The sequence below is a fragment of the Pteronotus mesoamericanus genome, unplaced genomic scaffold, assembly GCF_021234165.1.
Source record: "Pteronotus mesoamericanus isolate MK-2021 breed Mesoamerican mustached bat unplaced genomic scaffold, CSHL_Meso_final contig_116, whole genome shotgun sequence".
Taxonomy (NCBI): Eukaryota; Metazoa; Chordata; class Mammalia; order Chiroptera; family Mormoopidae; genus Pteronotus; species Pteronotus mesoamericanus.
In genome coordinates this window covers 34,412,946-34,438,503 of record NW_026555027.1, presented here as the reverse complement: position 1 = coordinate 34,438,503, position 25,558 = coordinate 34,412,946, and the positions used below count along the sequence as shown (strand labels likewise).

Here is a 25,558-nt window from a genome sequence, read left to right as displayed (position 1 = left end):
GCACTTCCTAATTGTTCTCAAAAGCAGTTGACACTGAAGATCCACCCAGACGACAGAGCAGAGGAAAAAGAGGCAGGGCGAGGGCCTGCAAAGTACTATCTGACCACAGTTACCTGGGGAGATTTGGACTAAGTCAACTTGTTCTTTCTTTTTAATGAGATTCTTGGAGTCAGAAATCCATACTTATTAGACCAGAGAAACATGAGTGCTGGAAGCTCCTGGAAGCCCACATTGGGAGGATGAGAGTTGGGATAAAAGAGCCTGATGGCAAAAGTAAAATTGTGAGGTAGTTGAAGATGAACAGTCCTATGGGCCACCTGGAGTTACTTTCCTTGTCTTTAAACTCAAAGTAGTGTTTAAATTAGGAGTCAATGTCCGTCCGTGAAGTTAACAAGATTTATTGTATATGGCAATATAAGCATGCTGCATACAGTACCTAAAATTTGACGATATTTAAGTATCATGATTCTTTCATTTAGAGCTGTTTAGTAAAGAGATAGCAACTAGTGGTTTTTACCAGTAACCTTTACAAAACAGAAGATTCTCTGGAAATGATGCGCTAGTTCCAAGAATGTTGCAATCATGTTTTCACATGATGGTGATGTGTTTTCTCTAAATAGCATGTGACAGGAAGATTTGTGAAGCACAATTAGTTTCCTAGGTTAAATATGTCAGGAACAAGTGCAGTTGCTTTTTCATTTATTGCAGCAAAGAAAAATACATTTTTCTAACAATATAATTAGTCTTGTGTTAGGTTTTCACATGTTTCACTTTAAATACGGACTAAATGTTTATGAAACAGGTGCTCCAAGAATTTCAGAAATTTGCTTCCAGCTTCTTCCAGAACATCCGTAACATACTAGGAGCCACAGTTGCTGGTCAATAACATGTATTTCATAACTCTGCACCGAGCTGGTCAACCATATTTTTGGAAATGTTTCATCACATAATTTTTCTGGGAAATGTTATTACATGATATCATCTCTGGGAAACCTCTTTGCCAAATTGTTGATGCCAATAACTGGAAAATTGCTTCAAATTTCATCATGAAATTGCTATTCAATCCATCACTCAAATTCCTGATTATCCTATCATTGATAAAAATATAAATTCTTGACTCCCACAATAAAATGGTTATTTCAATGCCAGTATTAATGATAAAACTACCAATTAAAGAGAAATATGCTTTTCCTTGCACATGAGTATTTCTTGTATAAGTGAATATATAAATGCTAATGTAAAGAAACTTACACATTTCTATGTATTATAAAAATGTTTGTATTCATGTGCATATATGTACTAGATTTTTCTCATCCCTCCTTTTTAACACATACACAGATCTCACACACACACTCTCTCTTGTGCACTCACACACAATATTTTGTATTGGTGGTTTTATACAGTACATAATACAATGCCCTATATGAAAGCACTGAATAAATACACTTTGACAATTACAAATTGATTCCTTTTAAACAGCAATGTATGTAACAACTGGGTAACAAATATAAAAGTGATGACTTTAATAAAAATTGAACCCAACACCCAAGACCTAACATTTTGCAAGTCAACATAATAGAGGAATACTAATTTGCTTAAACACCAGGAGAAAAAAAGAATAGTAGTTGAATAGATGCATAAGCAATGACATGCAAAAATTCACAGCAAAAAGTAAGAACAAAAATTTTTAAAACCTGAAATGTCAGGATATACTCGTCCAAGTGGAATTTGGCCTAAAAGGCATGACAAGTGCCAATCTAAACAGCCACGGACACATGACTTGTAGCAGTGTCCCAAGCATGCCACCAATCTCTTAATCAATTATTCATACCAACAGTGAGATGGCAAGAAGTGAAGAGCTGTTACTGCCTAGAAGCTGATGTTGAGCACCAGACAGTTCAGCGACAGAACGCTATGACTGAGGGACCGCTGCTTGGAAAAAGAGGTTTACGTACGTGATTGCTAAACTCTGACAATACTAACATGAGGGAGGAAAAAGCTGAAAATGAGAAAAGGCATTACATCAAGGTATAGAGGAATCAGTGTGAAGGGAGCAAAATCAGAACAGTAAAACCAAAAGCAACCAGAAATAGAAGGACAGAAGCCCAAAGTGAGACTTCAGGAGATAACTTGAGAAAGAAACCTTCACTCTGCTGAAGAGTGATTTGAATGAAGCCTTCCGTGTCCCTTAATCAACATGTGCAGTATTAAAAACTGGAAGGAAACTGTAGGAGGCAGAAGGAAACTGTTGGCGTTGCTGAAGTAAATATGTCCATTCTCATCACTGGCCCCACAGACGTCCACCAGGGCAACACTTTCTGAACTGGTAATGTATAAACCAATAAAAATGGCAATGAATATAACCGCTCATTTTGCAGCTGCAAAATAATGGAATTCTTTTGTAGCTTCTGTTATGAGTATTTCGTGAGGAATTTATTTCCACATAGCCTTTTGAGGCCTTATAGGTGACTATTATATTTAAAACTATATTTGAAGCTACTGTGTTTGATAAAAGTTTATATTCCTAGAACCAAAACTCTGAAAATGTTAATTAACTGAACCATAAAAAAAGAGACTTTGCTTCTCTTTGTCAGTGCCAAGTATGATATGTTTTTACCCAATAAAATAGTGAGTGATATGGTCAAACTATACACAGGTCGAAGAACCTGCAACATGAAGACTTTCTTTTCAGAGCATGGGAAGCCTGCAATAACCTTGGAAAAACAAAACAAACAAAAACCACATTTATATACTTTACAGGTTTATAATAGATTTGCATATATTTCATTTGCTCTCATACCATCTTTGAGACTAGTGTCATTATCATCTTCATTTTATGAATGAGAAAACAAGGTCACTGTGTAAATGGCTTGCCTAAGCACATACCTTTACTAAGTGACCCAAGTCATTAACTCCAGATTCCAAGCCCTTTCCATTACATACCATGCTGCCTGGACAAAGCAATTCAAGGCAGGGGAAGAAGCTAAATCTAAGTATGAAAGTTCGAAGTGTCAAGATTCTTCTCTAGTTTGAAAAATAAAAGACTGTTTAAGGAAAGAGTGAATGATCTACATGGACTGTGGACTAGGCAAGGCAAAATAATCAATTTGGATTGAAGACACTTTTCTTAGGAGACATTTTCTTTTTAAATACTAAAGGAGACCACAAATTTTCAATTTCTCTGGCAGACAGAAAGCTAGACCAAATAAGAGCTGGTAGTGCTTCAGGCTGCACATGTATGGTATCACATGTGTGTCATACATGTCACAGCGTGGGGGGTCCCAGATGTGTCAGGAGAGAATCTGGATCCAAGGCCTCTAGATGGCAACTACCTCATACTTCTATTCCCTTGGGGGGGGGGGGGAGAAAGCCATTAATTACTTCTTTTATATGCCCAGAAGTTCAAGGTATTCAAAAGGCATGGCAGTTAAAAAAAAAAAAAAATGATGAGCAATTGTCCAAGATCTAGTCTTAGTAAAAGTGGTTAAAAAAATGCAGGGAAACAACAGACAGGATGGTAAATAAAGGGCCAATTCTTTATGACATTTAAATTTGTTTAAAAAGATACTGTCAGCTCATGAATGAGCAGGAAATTAATAAAGTAAATCTTTAGTAAAGCAATAACAATAAACTGTTAAAAGATGGAGAAAAAAGGAAACATATGTTAACAATGACTAATGGAGAACATTTACATGGCTCTCTATATAGTGTTACATTTTCTGGTTCATTGTTAAATAGACCATTTGACAGAATGATTAAACTATTTCTATTATCATCTCAGTTTTACAAATTACACAAATCTTTTTGTTTGTACAGACTATGTGAAAAGTTCAATATGTTTGGGCTAAGCTAATTGACTCAAAACCCAAAAGTTTTGATTTAAACAGGAAGTGATGGTTGCAAAAGAGTTCATCTAAACATTACAACAGCTAACCAGATGTACACTTTATGACTGAATGTAAAACACCTTGCTCTTTTATGTATTGCTTTAAATTTAGTTTTAAATACTTGTGCACCTAATAAGGTATTATAACCAGAGCACAGCCCTACTTCTATACCTTTCTTACCAAAAAAATTGTGTCAAAGGGATTCTGTGGTGGACTAAAGATAAAACAGTCAATTCCTGGTAGAATCACACTAGAACTCAAGTTAATTAATATGCTCTTCCTATTAGGCTACCCTGTCTTCACCCCATCACAAAGGAACACGTGATTATATTAAAAAGAGGAGAAAGGAGGGAGAAAGAGAGGGAGAGAAACATCAACATGTGATGGAAACATGTATGGGTTTCCTCTCATACATCCCCTACTGGGAACGTGGCCCACAACCCAGGCATGTGCCCTGACCAGGAATGGAACCAGTGACCTTTTGGTTTGTAGGATGACACCCAACACACTAAGCCCCACCAGTCAAGGCAACCACAAACTTTGAAAAGGGGGCACATAACTGATTTTAGCAATCTGAATTCTTCAATACAGTTCAGCTTTAATCTAACTCACCTCACATGATAATCAGTTGCTGGTCTAAGATCTTTCAGGTTATATTCTAATTCTTCTCCACTGCAAAGAAAAATCATTCATTGGTCAATGATATTAGCTTTAAAAGTAAAACAGGTTTTGGACCTGGGTTTCACTGACATGTACCCACAATGATGTAAGAACTATTATGTCTGATTCTGCCATAAACCAGAAATAAACTTTCCAACTTAGTATTACGATTTTTCTGAACTAGAAAAGTAGATTTCTTTTAACTATGCCATCCAAAACATGAAACCTGACAAGTTAAACTTACTAATAAAGTTCCAAAAGGTCTTACCACTTCTTCAAAGTAAACACATAACAACGAGCAAATAAATAAGCAAGCAAATTAATATAGATAAAATAAATGTAAATGTAAATAACTGTATTAGCTATTTATTTCAGCCTAAGGTAGCTCCCAGGCTCACGTTGGCAGGAACCTCAACTACCTCAATTCCTCAACTACCCTGAAGAAATCTCAATCTGCTTCCCTCACATATCAATACCAATTAATAGCTCTAATAGAAAATAAAACCATTAATATCATCAGAAGTTGCAATGGAACCTCAACTTAATCACGAGAAAACAACATAAAATAAGGAATGTTCCATTAAAATATTTTTAAAGGTGAGGAGGGTGTGGAAGGGCATGACTGCATTTTTAAAAAATGTCTGTCATGAGACAAAGAAATAATGTAGAAGGCTTCCAAACTGAAGTGTTGAGAAGGCTAAAGAGACATGAGGACTGAAAGCAGCATTGGACCCCGGACAGGACTCTGTCCTGGAGGGGGCGAAAAAGGCTATCGCAGGCGTTACTCAGATCAACTGACCCAACTTGAATACGGATGAGCGACTAATAAAAGTATTGTGTGAGTGTAAATTTATGAAGCTGATAACTGCCTGTGGCTATTTAATAACAAGTGACTCTGGGTAAAGGGTATACACATATTTCTTGATATATCTAGTTTTTCCCAGGTTTTATAAGTTTAATATTATTTTAAATAAAAATAGTTTTGAACGTTGTAAACTGGAGACCAATCTCCACACCTTGCAGGCAGCACTGTTGTTTGACCTGCACAGTATTTTTGAAGTGTTTTTTATTTTTAACTTGTTGAATTAGTTTAGCATTAGGAAATTTATAGAACAATTCAGATTTTTAGCATTTCTTGAAAAAAAAAAAATCCAAAGGATCAGGAAATCTTGACATCCATTTCCTTCTAGCAACAACCTATTTTAGGTGGGGACAGGAGCTCTCCTGTTCACCCAATTCCCAACCTTGGCTTTTCTCATTTATGTTACCTGCCGAGCCCTTCTGGGCACTTGAGACCGGCCCTCTGCCAGCAACGGCTATGTGGCATTGAATGAATCTATGTTTCTTGGTGAGGCCCAGGGCAATACTGCTCTGTGTTTCTTTTAAGGTCTCTACCAATTCTGACTTTTTAAAACAGAACCAAATGGTTGTGAGCCAGAGGAAGGAGTCAGGATTGAATTCTGAGTATGGCAGGAGTCGCTGCAGGTTTCTCTACAGGGCAAGGATACTGTCTGACTTCTATTTCTACTGAAGGGAGGCGAGATTGTAGGAGGGCAACAAAGGATGCTGGAAGACCCTGAGCAGCCAGAGGAGTGGGTGGCTACAGGGCTGACTTCCCTCCCTCTTCCCCTGTTCTTCGTCCAGAAGATGACATGCCTCTGGGGCAAGTTAAGAGATAGCAACAGGGCCGGCCGATACAGAGTCTGCAGCACTGATGCAGCCGCGGAACGGGAGAGAAAGCCAGCAAGTAGTTGTTCGTGTGGCCATGGTATCCTGAGCTCCATTCATTCCTGGGGCCACTCACAGGGGCTGGGGGCGGGGGCAGGGCTCAGCTCAGACAAGTAGTTAAAACAAGACCAACTCTGATTTCCTGCTCTGCAAATGTGTCCAGTCCCTACAATTACAAGGCAGAAAAGACGTGGTCCTAAAAAACTTTATCGCCTGTAGAACATGGCTATAAATTATTTGAATGGCTAATACCTGGGAGTCCATAAAGCAGGAGATAACCCCTTATTCTCTGTGCTGAACGTTTAGGCATTTAAGAAAGCCTTGGTATGAAACACTTTAAAGTAATTTTTACTACAGGATAAAAAATGTTGAGGAGGATAAAAATCAGGGTGAAATCCTTATTTCATATAACCATAAACCATATTGTGGAATTTTAAAAAGTTAAAACTTGTTAGAGGTCCAAGTCTAAAAAAGGGTAATCATGAGTGTATAATGTAAGTAAAAACTAAGATAGGCATTAATAGGAAATTTTCATTAATTCTATACTAACAAACTAACAAAATAAAATAATGTATTTCACCAACACCAAATAGCTCTATGACAGACATTTCTGATTAATTAATCAGTACAAAATTAACTCTTGACATTCTAATTATCACCAATTCTTCATTCATTCATTCATTCCGAATTTAAATGAACAATTTAAAGGAAAATTTGCAAAGCCTTTAAATTTTCCTTTGTTTTCTATTTTCCTAAATGACTCCAGTTTCACTATTAAGCTGCAGAGAAATACATGAAAATATACACCACCTGTAAATGATCTTGTATTTTCCATCTCGTCCTTTGTCTGATAAGGCAACCTCATAACTGTAGGGGAAGGAAAGGCCACTGTGGGGTCCACATGAAAGTCCAACAGGGGGAGCCCAGGACAACACAACTGCTCTTGCCTGGATATTAGAAACCTGAGGAAGAAAAACATAAGCAAAAATATTCAAACCCATTCCACACAAATCAAACACAACTTCTTCCAATAACATTTTTGTGATTATTAATAGTGGCATAAAACTCGCTCAGATTTGATTCAAGGCAAATGATTTCATTTTAATGACTGCACACAAAAGCATCCTATGTGGTGCTCTCTTGTCAAGTCCTAACGTCCAGAATACAGCTCCTGCAACATCTGCCCTCATAACACAAACTGTCATCCAAGTCCTTGGTAATCCCTACCCAGGTCTCCGGAAAATAAAATAATCTGTCACAGTTGGTAATTTTTTAAAGGTAAAAAATTGAATGTAAGATTTCAATGATCAAGATTCCTATCACATTATGTGGAAGAAGCCAAATCCAAAGGTACTTTCCAGTGGCCTCCAAAGCCTTCGTTGGTGTAGAATTATCCTGCAAAGCTAATACAGTAAGTAACCACTTAACACTGTCAATTGGTTCTGCAACTTTAAGTGAAACAACGCATAACAAAACCTAACAAAACCAATTATACCACAGGCTAATTGATATAAACAAGAATTAAGTTTCTGTGGCATTTCATCAACACCATAAAGGAACGATGTTGAACGAAGCAAAATGATGTTATTTGAAGACCCACTCACTGCACCTTACAAATGAAGCTCCTTTTACATCCTGTAGGCTCCCTGGATAATCTGTGATGGGAGACCCAAGGCCCCAGCTGACAGGGTAGAAACACGCGGAGGTGGGCAGTTTACCTCTCCAGGTTCTGCTTTTACCTTTTTGGTTTAACTTCCACTTAAAACGTCATTTGAACACAGCAGTCTGAGACTCTAATTACCCCAACTTCCTTCTCTTACTAAGGACTTCCCCGAGGCATGTTCTGTCCTATCTGCCAGCGCCTTCAGCAGGACTCCCTGCCCGCGGCCCACAGGTGTGACCCTGCGCTTCCAGCCCCGTGCTGGCTTCTCCCGCTTCCATCCCAAGTCCTCGCTCACGGTGCTTCCTGGGGGCACCTCCCCATATACACTGTTTACTCTCAAATCTGTTTCAGAGTATGTTTCTGGAGAAGCCCAACCTAGTGCATGGTTTAATTCTATAAAATAACTCTATGAACAGAGGTTCAAGGTTCCACTTTTATAAAGGTTATTTTGTTGCCCTCTGGATAACATATTAAAACCCAACTAAGAGTTAATATAGGCATTAAAGCTTCATGTTCATACTTTATAGATGCACAGTAGTATTAGGCTGTGGATGGAGATACGTAAACTGTTCAGTCTCTCTCTTTTTGTCTTCCATTTGTAGACCTGATCTTGATGTAGACATCAAGAGTATTAAAATGTACTATCAAATTATTTAAAAGGATGAATAGCAAATATGAAAATGAACACCGAGTTTCCCTTTTCAGTCTGTCACCTACTCCATTTTTAGCAGAGACTCTTCTACATCATTTCTGATCTGTACAGATACAGAAGCAAGATATAATTAACCACTTATTTAATCAAACTTATACTGGCGCTTTAAGAGTCCAGCCAGGCCTCACTATACCCTTCCCTGAAGTATTTCACCATTGTCATTCCTCTTGTCCACAGAACCTGGTTGATATCTCTACTACTGCTGATCATGTTGACAGCGTTTTTCTACCTTCCCTACTGGATTGTGGAACACCCTAGATAGGGTCCAGGTCACATTCACTTGCAAGTACTGGTTGCTTAGTAAATGTTTGTTGAAAAAGGAAAAATAAAAATAAAAGCAAGTAAGATAGTCTGAGTTTCTGATACAGCTGACAGTGGATGGTAGGCTAGCTTTATACACCTCTTTAAAAAATCTGATAAGACACTGTTACAAAATCAATTAAGCCTTCTTTTCATTTTTTTATAAAAAAAAACAAACCTCACCCAAGGATATGTTTATTGATTTTTGAGAGAAAGGAAGGGAGAGAGGGAGAGAGGAGGAGAGAAACATCGATCGGTTGCCTCCTACCCTGATCGAGGACGGAACCCACAACCTAGGCATGTGCCCTGACCGTGGACCGAACCCGCGACCTTTAGGTGTACAGGACAACACTCCAACCACCCAGCCAGGGCAAACCCAAGCCTTCTTGCCATGGCTCTAGACAAGCAGCGCCCCTCCTGCTGGACCCCTCCTGTGCCGTGTGGTTGTGACACACCTTCAGGATGCCGTCCCCTTGTAAAACCCTGTGGCTTAGCTTTTGACTTTCTGGCTTTCTTGGCTTTAGCAAACTTCTTTTAGACCCAGTTCAAATGCTGCCTTTGCTTATTCTTTTAATCATCATACCTCACCCTGTGAGGGGCTGTGGACACACAGGTGATTAAGTTATGGGCTTTACCTCAAGGTGCACCAACCTGGTAGAAAGAAACAAACGCATGAGGGGTCTTGTAGCAGATACACTGAGTGCAGGGACCCACAGCGGCGTGCAACTGATTCAGGAAAGGTTTCTGTGTTGTCCTGCCTGGCCTCCTGCTCAGAATCAATCCGTATTTCCTTTGCACTCAGGCTACATTTTGCGGCTCCCTGTATTTGGCACTTTTTGCACTGTACTGTGCTTTGCTTGGTTATTTGTGTGTTGTTCCCCTGACTCCATGTTAAGACAGCATTTCTGCCATGCACACCGGGAGTATTTGCTGAATTCTTTCACGTGCCATCGATGAGTAATCTTGAGGTACTAAGTATTATATTTGATTTTTAACTTAAAAAGAGATATTTTGCTATGAAAAGTTCAGTTTATAATTTAGAAGGTGACTGATTAGGTACTGGGAAACATTCCACTGAAGTGATAAATGGCTGCTTTGCACGTTCCTGGAGCCCAGTGTGTAGTAACTCTGATTCGCTGGTGGTGTGAAACAACATCAGGTCTCAAAACACTTCAGTCCAAAGCAAGCACTTTAGATGCTGAACAAGTATTCATCAATTCACAACCCTTTAGCCTATCTTTTCCATCAGCTATTATACAAAAGCTAAGTCTTTTGGACTTAGTTAAATTATTACTTAACCTAACAGTGATGCACAACACTTGGAGCATCAACTAAAAGAGCATTCACCCGTTCCCTAGATTTGCCTTAAATAGGCAAACTGACACCTGAACACAGATCTCTGTGCAAATGTAGTCTTCTGATAGACAGCCTATCAGAAATGCACTTTGAGAACTCAGCATCGTTTTCAAAGGACAGCGGCTTCTGGGAACTTTTTCCTCGAGCTAAGCAACCAGCCTGCCACCTAGATTACTACCTCGGTTATGGGGCCAAACCCCTCCTGTGCGCCCTCGCTGCCTCCCTTTCACTGATTCCTGGGCCTCAGGTTTCCTTTCTTTAGGCAGTGGAAGCGGAGAGAAAGAGAGCTTTGTCTCTGTTAGAACTTGGAACTCACTCCCATTTCAAGGCCGATGCCAGCAAATTACATGGTGCCTTTCAAGAGAATGCCACGTAAACGGGAATCCTCAGCATTAGATCCGCATTTCCTCCAAGCGTGCAGGGAGGTGATAACCTTAATGAGAGATTCAGAACTCCAGGAACTGTGGCTGGGTTCAGGCCTCTTTCAGAGCAACAGCACGCTCACACAGGCTTCCCTCTCTCTGGGGTGAAACTTTCTCACCAGTGGTGACCACTGAGCTGAACTGGGGCACGGCTAATCTGATCATCACAGTGATCGTCATGGCTGTTAGCCAAAAATAGAAGCTCAGAAGCCACAAAACTAAATGGCTCTCTGATGTTTAATTATTCTACCATAAATAGAAGTCAATCTCCTTTGTAATGGTGATTAAAATGGTGATTTCTAATTACAAAATTATTGGACAAGACCCAATTTGACATTTGTCTCGGCCCTAGTGATAAGTGGGTCATTAGTGTTAAATCTGCATAGAATTATTTAAAATAAACTACTCTAAAATATCTTGAAGGACTCTAGAACCACCATCTATTTCTAAATGATTACATACTGATTAGAAATAATTCTTGTCTGTGTATTTATTAAATAGAGACTCCAACTTGAGAACAGTTGTTAGTCAAAAGCATCTATAGGCACACATTCAGAAATGAGAGGACTGCATTATTTTGTAGCTACTGGATATATAATCCTTAGCCCCCTCTCTCTCCTATTCATCCCAGGCGATATGCTATGCAAATATTATTATTTGGATCAAAAACACCATTTACTCTCATAAAGTTAATAAATTGTTACTGTCATGTTTAAAAATATTTCTATTTAAGTTAGTTAGTAGTTTCTAAATTTGGGCTGGTCTTTGAATTTAACTATGTGGGTGGCCTGCTGATCCAATTAGGAAGTATGTTAAGGAAATATTACCATAGAAATACTGGCTTCACTTCAAAAGCACCATCATGAAAAATAATAATATGAAGGAAAATTAAAAAGGAAAAGGTCAAAGAGATCATCATTCAAAGGAATAAAAGATATTCAAACAAAGGGTTTTCATAATCATCTGTTTCTGTAAATCCTTAAATGCTAAAAACCTAAAATCTGTTTCCAGACATACTGCTGTTTATCTTTCAAAGAATCGCTTCTTGGAAGGACAGTTGTTCCTCTTAGTTGTTTCCTCACTTCTGGAGCCAACAAATCAATTGTTTCTATTAGCTAAACGTTAGCAGATGGAAACAATGCGAAAAACACAATTTCAGGTTACATTTATTTATGTCCTAAAAATAAACAGCCCAGGGGTATGTGGAAGACTTCATGGAGCACCACCAGCCAAGCAGATTAAACCACACTAGGTTGGAGGTGGCTAGTACCAACAGAAGTTAATTCCTATACCACTTAGAATAATATTAAGCTTATTTCTCTGGTATAGCAGTGGCTGAGAGTACAGTTCCCAAGGTACCTAACTGTTAGTCTCAGGACAAATATCCCGTATATTTATTTGTACCCTGTTTTACTCAATCACTAAATATTTGGATCTTTACAGTATCTGGGTTTCTGAAAAGTAAATGACCTGCTTAATTCAGGATCCCCAAAATTCTAAAAGGATGACTGAAATCCACAAGTCCTCAATACTGTTTTGACACAATAAACAAATCATCTGCAAAATCTATGCCCTTTATTTAGAGGTGTTTCCAGATGTGGTTGAAAGAAGAAGAAAAAAAATAACAACAATGCTTTATACAGTCATGTGCCCAACTTTCTGCAGCGCCCTTCTTTCTCTGCAAGGTGGCCAGACACCCCTCCTTCGCATTTCAGAGCGTAGCAGGGAGTTTCATTTTTGCCTAATGATATGCTATAAACTATAAAGAAATACTCCATACTCCATTCCAAGTACTCTGCAAATAGTATATAATTTGCTTCTCAGTCCCATGTGGTATTTATTATCCTGCCTTTCAAAGATGAGGGGACCTAGGCTCAGGGAGGTTATATAATTTACTCAAGGTCACCAAGACAGTTAATGGCCATGCTGGACCCCAACCCAGAGAACCAGATTGTAAAGCACGGGCCCTTCCCTCCAGGCCTCTGCCTTGCGCTCTGGCACGGGGCTGTCCCCACATTCCACCAGGCTGGCCGAGCCTCATCTAAAGCTGGCTGGTCTTCAGGCATTTTTCCCACCTGCCGGAACCAGCTGCAACCACTGCAGTCTGCCACACATTTACTTAGCAAATATTTGTTAGGGGTTCATAACGTGCCAAGGACAGTGCTACGTGTGAGGAGCACAAAGCTAAATAAGATACAATCATGCCCTGGGCAGTGTGGCTCAATTGGCTGGAGTGTCATCTTGTAGGCCGAAAGCACGCACGTTCGATTCCCGGTTGGGGTACATGCCTAGGTTGCAGGTTCAGTATCTGGTTGGGGTGCGTACGAGGGGCAGTCGATCAATGTTCCTCTCTCACATCACTGTTTCTCTCCCCCTCTCTCTCCCTCTCTTCCCCATCTCTTAAAATGAGCATGTCCTCAGGTGTGGGTTGGAAAAAAAAAAAGAGAGAGGGAGGGAGAGGAAGGAAGGGAGAAAAATTGTGTAAAAGACTAACTAACTGGGCTGGGAAAGGAATGGACTGTCGCCAGGCCGAGGTGTATTATGGCGACCAGGGGATGGTGTGGTGGGCAGAATAATGATTCCCACCCTTCCACCCCCTCCCAACCAAAGATGTCCACACTGTAATCCCTGGAACCTGTGAATATATTCCTCTGCAAAGTAAATGGGAGCTTGCAGATGTCATTAAGTTCAGGATCCTGTGCTGCAGAGACTAACCTGAGCTACCTTGCTGGGCCCAACTCTATAAGCGAAATAGGGAGGCATGAGAGACACAGTCAGCGAACAGGACATAAGCATGAAAGAGGCCACGAGCCAAAGAATGCAGGCAGTTTCTGGGAGGAGGGGGCAAAGGCAAGGAATCAGGCTTACCCCACAGTCTCCAGTAAGGAATGTAATCCTGTGGACACCTCGATTTTAGCCTCGTCAGACCCATTTGACCTCTGAGACGACAATCCTGAAATATTTTGCCTAATATCGTCACTATAAAGAAGTCTGCCTGCCTATTCTGATCTAAAAACTGTAAGTGCTTAATAAATGCTGAATCAAGGGAAAGACCAACACTTTTCAATGTTGCTTTTATCTTGCTAGAACCACATGATCCTCAGAAACATGGACGCTGTCCCTTCTGCAGTAGGGAAATGGCTAGGAATAATTCAAGGAAAACATTGTGTGTATACACATGACAGAGACAAGGATATGAAGATGTGTGAGGCTATACCTGGGTCCGTCAACTTACCTGCTGCTCTGTCTTCTCTCTCTGATGATAACTTCTGTTTTCCTCAGGGAGTATTTTTCTTTCTGCTGTACTATAAATGTAGGCTTTTCCTATGATTCTGCCCTCGAGCCTTTCCAGTCTCTCTCTGTACTCCAGCCCCCAACTCCACCCCCAAAGCTATCACCCACTCCCATGACTTGACCATTCCCATGCACGTGACCTCCCCACTGATATCTTGCTCCCCGCTCCTCACAACACTGACCTACCAGACACTTGCAATTGCCCACTGTGTTTATCCTCCTGGATGCTCTGCTAGTAAAACAAGGCTCGCATGTCTAAAAATGGCACTGAAGATATAAAAAGGACAGAAACGTGGACCTACTCTAGAGAACTCACAGATTCCAGGGAAAGAGTAAACGGAGTAGGACGCATTAAATACACGCAGGGCACAGTGAAGCTGGAGCAGTGCTAGTAGGACTGAGTACTGTATGGAATGTCCCGCTGGGGGGGCGGACACAGCAATCAAGGAGCCACATTAGAGGAGGTGGCTTCTAAAAGGAGGCCTCTAAGCCCAAAAGCCCGGGTGCCATGACACCTTATTGATTTCTCTCTAGAATGGCTCCAGTATCCACCCTCTCCTTGCCATGGCTGATGCTACACCCCAATGCTGATTCCCACAGCCTCTCACCACCCCAATAGTCAGAGATTCCTGACACGTCTCCCAGAGTCCAGCCTCCTCTCACTCCAAGGCATCAGCCAACTGTTTGATCATCCTCAAAGTACAGTCCTGATTATACAACTTCTTTGCTCAAAAAATCTAAATGGCAACCTGCTCCTTAACAGATTAAGTACAGACTCCCCAACGCAACATCAACATCCCACTCCTCTACAAGTACCCCATTGTGCCCCTCGTCCAACACACCTCAAGCTTTTAGGTTTAATCAAACTCAGCTATGTACTGTACCCTGAGGCATGTTTGGACTCTTCTGTTAAAAAGCCTCAGTATTTCAAACACAGAAAGAATCAAGGTTTTCCCATTTGGCTAAAAAAAAACTTCCAAGAACTTGGCTCTCTAATCTCAGATGAAAGGCTGAATCAACATTTTGAATTTTGCACTTCAGTGTCAGAGCACCTGGCAAAATCAAGCTTAAAACCTCGCAATATCACCACTCCCATCGATTTTTTTTCTTGCCATTACACTCAATATTTTGGACTTGTTTTTCTCAACTAATATTTAAGTATCTTTTTGAAATTTACCTGGAAAAATACCTGGAATTACTCAGATTTTCAAAAATGATTACTGCCTTTACATAGGTAAAAGGAAATTACTGAAAGAAAACTGTTCTGTAGACCTTAGAGGTCAGGGAGGAGGGAGGTAGGGCGTGGCTGTACCCTTGGAGGTTATGAAGAATACCTAAATGCATTCAGAACATCTAAATACAGAGGATATTTCAGTGGATTTTGACTAAACAGAAAACCTCTGTTCTATATTTTCATGCTCCATTAATAGCAGCACTATTTCATAGCTTATGAATAATCTGCATTGGGAAGGGGCCCTTTTGCTTACCTACTATGTGGTGAAAGAAAAGCACACTTGAAATACTTAAGAAAGTGTCATTTATGCTGAGACATCCAGAAGACATACCTGTGGTTTCTCTATTCCCGAAAGAATGTCTTGCACCCTCTTTACTTCCAACTCATACTCTGCATGGAAAAAGAAGGGGGAAAAGAAAAACAGTTAATACCGTTAGAAGGCAATAAGGTTGTCAAGTTCCTTCCCCAAGGCCTTTTCCAAGGGTGATCATTCAGTCAGTTGCCTGTTACCATGAACTTTTGGTACCACAAACACAGTAATAGCAGTCAGGAATGGGGATTCTCCAAGGTAGGGATTTCTCTGTGGTCGTGCTAACTAGCTACTATATTGGCTCACATACTCACGAAGCTGATTAGATTAACACTGAGTTCCACCCAATAATGCAACAGGCAACAGGGAACCCAAGGCCCTAAGAAGGAAAAGGAGAAAGAGGATACTAGTACAGCTAGAAGCTGAGTTCAAGGAAGAGATGAGTTTGAAGAGACAGGTGCCAGTTCATGCAGGGCTGTGAGTTCAGGCTGTTGAGTTCAATATTTACTCTAAGTTGGAAGGGCAGCCACTGGAGTGATTAAGTAGAGGAACTGACATGATCTTATTTTGGGTTTGAAAAGCTCTTGCTTGGACCCTGCACGGCAAAGGGACCGGTGGAAGTAAGGGTGGAGCAGAATGACCAGGCGGGACACTGCTGCACCAGTTCAGGTGAAGGACAGAGCGGGCCTGGGCTGGGAGGGTAGTGAACATGGTGAGAACAGGCCTGGTGTTGGAGGTATAAGTGCTGAAGGCTGGATATGAGAGGCAGGCGCGAGAGAATGAGAAGAAATCAGGGATCAATAATAATCCCTAGTTTTTGACGTAACTAGATGAATGGTGGTACCTTTTAATAAGATGGGAAAATGGGCACGTTTTGGAGAGGGACAAGAATTGTTTTAGAAATGAAAGGGGGGGGGCAATTGCTAGGAGTAGGGAGAATGGGGTAAGAGGAAATATATGAAAAAAGATAAGAGACAGAATTCAAACTTCAGAATCTGTTTTGCTAGAGGAGCTTTCTGACTTTTAAAACCTGTGTGATGGAATCTAATTTTGAGTTTATAGATTTACTTAGCTGTTGAACCTAGTTTATGAACTAAATGCTAGAGGTATATGATTACCAAGACATATGTCCCTGCCTTCAAGATATTTCAAGTCTAGTTGGGGTCAGAGGGGTGGGGCTGGGAGGGACAATGAAAGCAAAAAGACAATTACAATGTAATAGACGCTATGGTAAATGAAATCCTAAAGAGAGGATTCTATAAGCTTCCTAGGAACCAATATCTCGCTGAGCTCCGTGGACAAGCAGGCATTTGAAGGTGAGACTAAGAAGTGAGAGGTCAGTAAGCCCGGCTTTTCACAGGACTGCTCATCCTCACTGGTCATGTCTAACTTCCACGTCACCTTTCAAAGAATCCCATCTCAACTCCCAGTCCCCACCCCAGCACTGTGGTCATTTTCATATGCTACTTAGTGTTTTCCTATCAGTTATCAAAACCTGAAAATTAATTCTCTTGTTTATCTTTTCCTTTGTTTCTTACTTGCCCTTTTCTACCAAAATATAAGCTTCTGGAAGGCAGAGATTCTATAGGTCCAGAGCAGACAAATTTTTTTTCTATAAATAATCAGATAGTAAATATTTTAACTAATTTAATTTTTATTAAAGTATCAGTGACATACTAGTTTCAGATGTACAACATAAAGATGCAACGTTTATACATCTCATGAAGTAATCACCACAATAACTCCAGGAACCATCTCTGTCACTTTAACAAAATTATTACGATAATACGGACAGCATTCTCTGTGCTCTACGTTACATTCCCGTGACTTATTTCCTTCATAATTTGTACCTCTTAATCCCCTTTTCCTTTTTTGCCCAGATAGTAAATATTTTAATCTTTGTGGGCCACCTATAGGCCTGCCACATTCTTCTTTGTTTCTATGGCCCAGTTAAAAAACATTAGCTTGAGGAGCACACAAAAGAACAGGCCACAGAGCAGTCTGCAGTTTGCTGGCACCTACTGCAGGACATGCTTGCCATTGAGCCCAGAGCACCTTGCACAGTTCCTGCATGATCAGGGCTCAACAGATATTTGTTGACTAAATCAATAAACCAAGCTTATATAAAAAAAAAAAAAATAGGAAGAAGAATTTATAGCTGGCACCAACCTAAACTATAAAAAGATCAGTTCTTCATTTTTTCCCCCTACTGTATTTTATTTAAAGCATGCTTATCTTTATTTGGTTGAGGAAAAAAATGAGCTAGTCAAAATGATATTTTTAAAATTATAATAGAAAACTCACTTCCAAAAGACCAAATGTCACAAGCTCATTTATAATAATGTATTTATGTTAAGAACTAGATAATAATGGATCATACCCAAAAGTCAAAAGTGTATATATTTTCACATTTTCTGGAAGCCCCAAGTAAACCATAAATATTGAGTACCTTAGAAGTTAAGTGTCAGTCAAAAACAACTGGTTCAGTTGTTGAAGACAAAACTTTCTCAATCACCAGTTATTCTAGAATTTGAAAGACCCTATGGTTTCAAACATACACATAGCTAGATCTGTCCCAGGGGCTGGCTGAAGGTCACTGCTTCCCTCTGTCACTCATTGAAAGGATCTTAGAAGAATAAGAGGCCAGCCTCGAGCCTTGGGGGAATAAAGAGTTAGCCTAGAACAGAGATGATCATCTATGCAACAAAGAAAGGAAGGATTAAAGAGCTCTGCAAAGGAAGAATCCTCAGGACTTTGTGCTAGATCTAAGACATGAAAGAAAGGACAAAAAGAAAAATCAGAGACCCCTCCCCCAGCCACCTTTCAAACACTGATGAAAAAAGCAATAGTTACACTTTTGTAGAAAAGGAAAAATGGGAAAGGAGGTTTGATGAGAAGAGAAAAAAAGTCTGTATAAAACTGAAAAGAATGGGTTTCAGGTAAGAACCAGTAACACAAGTGAAAGGTTCTGACTAAGACAAACACAACTTCCAGGGAGGGGCCTGACCCTCCTTGTCTGTCTTACTGTAATATCAAAAGGCAACAGACCTACATGTGCTCATCAACATACCATCATCCTGCCCATTTTGACAAAATCCCTCACAAGATGGATGTTCTCTGCTGTTTCACAGCAGCAGGCAGGACTGGAGTCTATCTTGCACATCGCAGTTTTCATCTCCGGTACTGAGCACAATACCACAAGTGTCTTTGTTGACTAAGGAATGAGGATGAGGAACAAAAAGAAAACAGGCTCAAAAGGCAGATGTGCTTTCCCCAGACTACAAGTCTAGTATAAGGTCCCAAAGCAGATGGAACCTTCGACTGCATCATGACACGTTAGGAGAGACCTGGGAGTCAAAAGGTCGAGAATGTGGAGAAAAAAAGAACAGAGGGCTGAGACTGGTGGGGTGTTGGAGGAGAACTGGAGAAAGAGAAGGGAAGAGCCGAGACCCTCTAAGTCCCAGGAGACAGTGTGTTGTTGGTGCTTTTTAAAACTCTGAAGAAGCTGCTACATCAATAAAGCAAAGGCCTTTGGAGCTGGGGAGAAAGTACGTGAAAAAAGGAAGAATAAAAAAACTGGGCCATGAATGGAGACAAATAAAGGATTCTGAGAAGATCAAAAGTAAAAAGGGAAGGGCGTGGGGAGGAAAGGTAGTGTCAGGACAATGGTTACCCTATTATCCCAGCAGAAATGCCGCATCAAAGCCAGGCTGAAACTATTCTTTCCTTCAAGGTTCTAAATTGTGAACATGGAGAGACGAGGGAAAAATGCATTCCCACCACATTTATTTAATGCTTTTCCATTTGTGCTGCCACAGACGAAGAGAAAAAAGTAAATAAATGCCAGGCACACGATTTGCACAGACAAGAAGAGAAAATAAAGTCTGTTTAATTGAGCTAAAACGACAGTTACCACATATAAAATAAACTCTTGTATATGAAAGTTAACACTCATATGAAAATGCCAAAATTCATAACTCTGCTACCTAAATAGCTGAGTTAACTCAGACCTTATCCTAGCTTTCCCTACACAAAGTTTAGCTATGCCTTGGACTAGTCTTTGAATTATTGTCACTCTTTTCACAAAACAGTTTTGGAGCCAACTGTACAGAGTATGTTTCAGAGTGTGTTTCTACTTGCTCGCATCTTTTCTTTTTCTCTTTCTGTCTCTTTGACACACGCACACACACCACATTGTGAGTGAGAAGAAAAATAATAGCTAATCCTTTCACAAAATAAAAAAAGAACAGTTCTGATCATTTGCCTTTTGGACAACTTTTATATCAAGTTAAAAAGAAAACCATGTTTTTGTTTTTCATCCCCCTAAGAAACTGGTGTGTGACAACTGAACAAGAGAAGAGGCAGAAATGCAAGGTTCAGATGCAAGGTTGTAGGGCAAGGTTCTTTTTCTGCCTTCTTTCCTCTGGTTTGCAGCACGTGTATTAATTTACCCAGAGGCAAATCTTGCAGGCCAACTTTGTCTTTCTCCTGGCATGGAAGCGGCCATGAGTTTTAAACAGATTAAAACCATTTTTCCACCCACTTCAATTATGTGTGTGAGCCCAGCTGAAGTGGGAGGATGGGGCGACCCACCTTTTACACTGCTGCCTTCTTAATATTTGAAAGGCTCTTGCTTGCAGTGAAGGTGATAAAGGATTTCAGGGCACTCTCAGGACAGTGCTCCAAACAGAAAAGGGGCATTTTGTTTTGCAGATCTCAACACAGCTGGGGAGAGGTAATTTCTTGAAAAGGCAGTAAGATGGAAGCCTCTCGTTTCAATATGCCCCACAGAGAACCCCCCTATTTGGACATGCTATAAAAGGGGAAAGAGGGAATTCAGCTTGGTGACTTATGTCTTTCTTCCCCCTAAAAGCAAATCTCCTAAGAAATAAAACATTTTTAGCAAAGGAAAGCTTAAAAAAAATAGACAAGCAAGGAAAATACATTTAAAAGAAAAAAACCCCACACACATAGAGGGAATATGTGTCATGTGAAATTTCAACTTTCCACAAATAATGGTTTTTTATGTTTGCTCCAAAAAGAACCTTAAGTTCAGACTGTTAGAATAACTGTAAGGCCTCAACTAATTAAAATATCCCCTTTTATAAACACAATTTACTTCTTTGGTTTGTTTCACATTTTTTCCTTCTTAGAAAAGAAATCCAGCTCGACACTTAGCTGCTATAGAGTGTGTTTAGGGTTGTAACAGCCCCTTCATTCCAGTGGAATGACATCAGCATGATTCCTCCGTACCCTTCTGTCTAGTTCTCATCCACGGGGCTCATTTACAGATATGCCCAGCATAACATAATATGCTTTCTCAGATGTGCCAAGGAGCTGACTTAGCTAGTTAGTCTCTTTAACAAATTATGTGTAATAAACTAGGGGCGTGGAAAAATACGCAGCTTCTGGTCATGCCCATTTTGGGGATAAGAGGCTTAAAATCAATAGCAAACACTCATTCTAAAAACTAAATGAACAGAAATAAACACTTGTAGATTTAAAAAAGAAATGACTCAAGAATAAGCTGGCTATCCAGTTAATGCCTACAGATGCTGAAAAGAATAAATGGGGATGAAGAGAGACAGCTTAAAAATGCTCAAATTGCTTTTCCAATCAGAAAAATAAATCAGCTATCTTCAGTTTTGAGTAATACTTATGCTGGGGAAAAAAGGAATACAAACGTAGGATTAATTAATTACTGAAGAACCTCCACTTAGTGATTATGATCCACATTTAATAGTGTTAATATATAAAAAGTGTGTAAAATCACAAGGAATAAATTTGCAAAATATAAGGACAATGTAGTTACTCCCAAAGATACCTATTCCAGAAATATCTTCAGATGTCAACCATCCTGATGCTAAAAATGCAAAGACAAATGTCTCTAGCCATTTAGCTAGTTAAGTGGTTAGTCTATTTGAAATTCTGAAAGATAGCCAAGGGAATACCAGACTCTTAACACACAAAAAAGCACAACAGGCAGGTGAACCTATGTTGTGGGAAGTTGACGTCCAGTCTAGGAAAATATTTTCAAGGGTAACTCAGGTTCCAAACAGATTCTGGAGCCTTAAAGAATTCCTTTTGCAGGTGGAGTACATGGCTGGAAAGAGGGATGGCTAGAGAATGTAAATGGAATAAGGGAGGCTGATTTCCTCTGAGTTTTTGTTGCTATTTCTGGAATTTAGTAGAAAGAATGCTTTTCTTTCCTGGCCCAAATCTGAGCAAGGTCCTACCAAGTAACGTTCACATTAACCCACCTGTAGGCAAAATGGGTCTTTTCGGACAAAAGCTGTGTAACACATCAGGTAATAAAAGGGAAAAAACAGGAGAGCTAGGCCTGGGTCCTTCATGAAAAGGGAAAGCACCAGATGTGATACCCTTGCTGACTCCCAGGTCCATTCGAAGTTTACCTCTTAGCTGCCTTCTGTGACGTCAGGTAAATTGGGTTCTACCTGAAATACTAGGAGACTCTATATTCATCTCAGTCAAATGTGCTAAGAAAAATTCTTGTGTTTATCTCACAAGGCAAAAGTCATATATATGAATGGAACTGGATAAAACAGCTCGTATTTTTAAGAACATCACATTCAACAGGGATGAAAACCCTACAAAAAACGGATAAAGTATTAGGGAGATCTGCTGGCCTGGCCAGTGTGACTCTAGCACCAGCCCTTCCTGTCCTTCTGCATGTTTGAACCGTTTCACGGGCTCGCTGAGCCCTAACCAGTGCCAGATATAGCTCTTTTATTTTGGGGGAAGGCTCAACTCCATGATTATCCAGCAAAAGGCTGGACCCTCCCTGGATGTGTAACAGGAAGGCAATCACTTAAACACAGGATAGAACGACTTACAAAGGTAATTAAAGTTTATACACTACTTTCTGCACTGGCATCTATAAACATTTCCACAAAATGTTTTTTCATTAAGGCTTGGCATGTCACAATGCAAACTTTCCAAGTAGCATATTCAATACTTTTGCAAGACTGTCTCGACCGACAGGCAGAATCCAGGCAGCATAATTTTGTAACACGTGAAATCTGAAAGAAAATTTTCATATTTATAACACCTATACATTTTGAACAGTTTTTACACCCACATTTTCTTCACTGATGTCTAATCTGACTAAATTATATGTATTTGAAGATCATGACAGACAGTAAGTCTATGGCGGTAAAATCTAGTGAAGCTCATCGGCTAATAAGGAGATCAAATCCAGAGCTAATGTCAAGGGCTAGGGCTCCACAGAACTCATCAGCATTTTGGCATATGGAAAAGTCATTACTACCCATGATCCAACCTACCTCACCCAGGAAACTGGCAAAGGATACCTATGTAGGTACACACTCAAATGTATACAGCCACCAGGGAGGTAACATCAATAAGTAAAAGAAGGTGGACATAGCAGACAAAAGGGAAGGACTGTGGAAAACTGATTAGGCCCTCACCCTTCCTAAAGGGGATAGCTGCTAAGTATTCAATCATTTATTGCCAGGAAGGATCATGGTTAGAAGGTTGACAGATGTTGCTATTTTTCCAGAGAATTTGGAAATGAAAAGTTTTTCAAAAATTACCTGACTTGTAATTATTTTTTTATTTATAGAAAAGTGAAGGAGTAGTAGTACTATGAACACCTATATGCCCTTCAGCTAGGTTGGCAATTGTTAACATTTCACTATACCTGCATGCTTACATTTTACCTGTATATATACAAACATATTTAAAAGGAAGTGGATGATCTTATGACACTTCACTCCCAAAACTTCAGCATATCTTTCCTAATAACAAGGCCCTTTCTCGGCCATAACCACAATCACATCACAACCAAGAGATCTGAAAAGGATCAAATAAAATCTAACCTACATTCCTTATTCAAATTTCCCCAATTGTTCTACTAATGTTGTTAATGTTCCCACCACCCCCAATCCAGGGCCCAATTAAGGAACACATCGTTGCATTATTTGGCAGGTTTCATTACTCCCCTTACATCTAGAAAATAAGAAATCCCTTATATTTATTATCTTCCTAAAGCGGATACCTTTGGAAGCATGTAGACTGCTTTTCTTATAGCATATACTACTATCTGGATTGTGTGACCTATTTCCTCATAATTAAATTCAGATTAAAAATTTTCAGCAAGAATTCTCTGTAGCTCTTTGACTTAATCACTTGGTTAGTGTCGCATAGCATATTTCTCTGTTGTTAAAGCACCTTCTCCCTCTTTCACATGATGGGTAGAGTAAACACTGATGATCTTTGCCAGGAGATCCTATATTAATAGCTGCAAGGTGGTGATGTTCCTAATTGTATCATCTCTCCTATGCGTATCAGTGCCCTCTCTCACATTATCTATTAACTCATGGATTCTTTTTTTAAGTTCAATAAAATTTGTAATACCCCAGGTGCCATCATTCTTTTGGATGCTAAAATTGTCCCAAATGTGGCCAGTGCGAAGTCCTTTAAGCTGCTTTCTGTGCCTCTTTGTCCACTTCTTTGAGACTTCTGCTTTGAACACCTGTTAAATATTCTGGTTTAAGATCAACTTGGCTAACTATGAGAAAATGTGCACACCATAGCTGAGAGATTTTAGTACCATTAAGAAGTAGTAGAAGTTAGCCAAAATTACCCAAAGATTCTCCTATTTAAATGTGACTAGAAGGGAAAAAAATCTAAATATTTCTGGTTCCTGTATCTTTTAGAAATTGAAGTTAAAACAAAGCAAACCAATAAACCAAGAGCCATCTTATGTGACACTTTAATATATAGCAGACTTGAACTCTATAAACTTAAAAATGAACCATAGTAAACTTTAAGTAGAAAAACACAGAAAACATTTGGCTCTTCTCGGGTTGTGTAATTTCTGCTCTCAATTTAATCTGGCCATGTTTCATTTCTTATTTCTCCTAATCAACATTTCCCTTTAAAAAACAGATAATCAAAAGAGACAGCACCATCTGCTCCAATCCAAAAAAGAAAACGGACTGTGTGCTAAATGCATCAAACTGAAAAATAAACTAAAATGAAAAGTTAGATTGAGCCCCTCTATATGGAGTGTCTATATGGAGGATGTTATCGAAGAGAGATCTTTCTCCAGAATTAATTGTCCAAGGACCTGATATCCCAACAAATCCAAGGTCAACATGAAAGAAGTCATGAGTTGTTTTCAAGCAAATAACTCTTTACCAAAGTCACATGTACTGATCTTCCTGTCTCATTCTAAATCATTTATAACATTATTCAGTTTTCTGTATAAAATAAAGGACTCTTGAGCCACACAGTTGGCATCTATATTGTCTAAATGGGCTGCCTTTGTTGTTCAAAACATGATAGTCCCAGGCCTGAATAATATCTTTTGCATGTATATTTAAAAATGCAGTTAAAAGATCTGAAAACTGGAATATTACATTTATACCCCAAACCAGCATACTTTACCAGCCATACCCTCCATTTCAAAGTCTGCAGATGACACATTATTCTCAACTGGTATCTATCTCCTCAAAGCTGAGGTATACGTACAACCCCTAGATTACAGTGACCTCATCAGGCCCGGGGGCGGGGGGACCCATAAGCAAAATCAGCTATTTGGGTCATAGACCAAACTGGGCAAGAAACAGAAATGCACAAGAGGAAACTATAAAAGATAAGATAGCAGAGGAAAAAATAGAAGAGATGCCCCTACCCTAAAGTTGGGGTGGGGGTGGAGGAACATGAAAAAGGAATGAATGAGAGAAAAAGATTCAAAATATAGCTCTCACAATTACATTAAAATTTGTCAACTTCTAGGCAAATGACTTTAAAATAATTTCCTGGAGATTATAATGATAAAGTTCCTATTATAATACACCAAAATGTAAACAGTTAATTTATGACAGACAAATCTAAGTGACGCAAGGGTAGGAGGACAGTATGGAATATGCACATGAGTCTATCCCTCCCCTCCTGGTCTGCCTGGCTCTTCTCATCCTTCGTGCCTCTGCTGAGAGACGGATTCT

At 39.7% G+C, this 25,558-nt stretch overlaps 1 protein-coding gene across 3 annotated transcripts in view; it reads right to left on the bottom strand.

Moving 5' to 3' along the window:
• FNDC3B (fibronectin type III domain containing 3B) overlaps positions 1 to 25,558 on the bottom strand; it is a 311,713-nt gene that overhangs the window by 80,121 nt on the left and 206,034 nt on the right. For all 3 annotated transcript variants that reach the window (XM_054580585.1, XM_054580576.1, XM_054580593.1), the window contains exons 7-9: positions 15,588 to 15,646; positions 7,086 to 7,237; positions 4,500 to 4,559 (exon numbers count right to left, since the gene is read on the bottom strand). In XM_054580585.1, the coding sequence (XP_054436560.1) occupies positions 4,500 to 4,559; positions 7,086 to 7,237; positions 15,588 to 15,646 (271 nt within the window). The remainder of the gene's footprint in view (positions 1 to 4,499; positions 4,560 to 7,085; positions 7,238 to 15,587; positions 15,647 to 25,558) is intronic.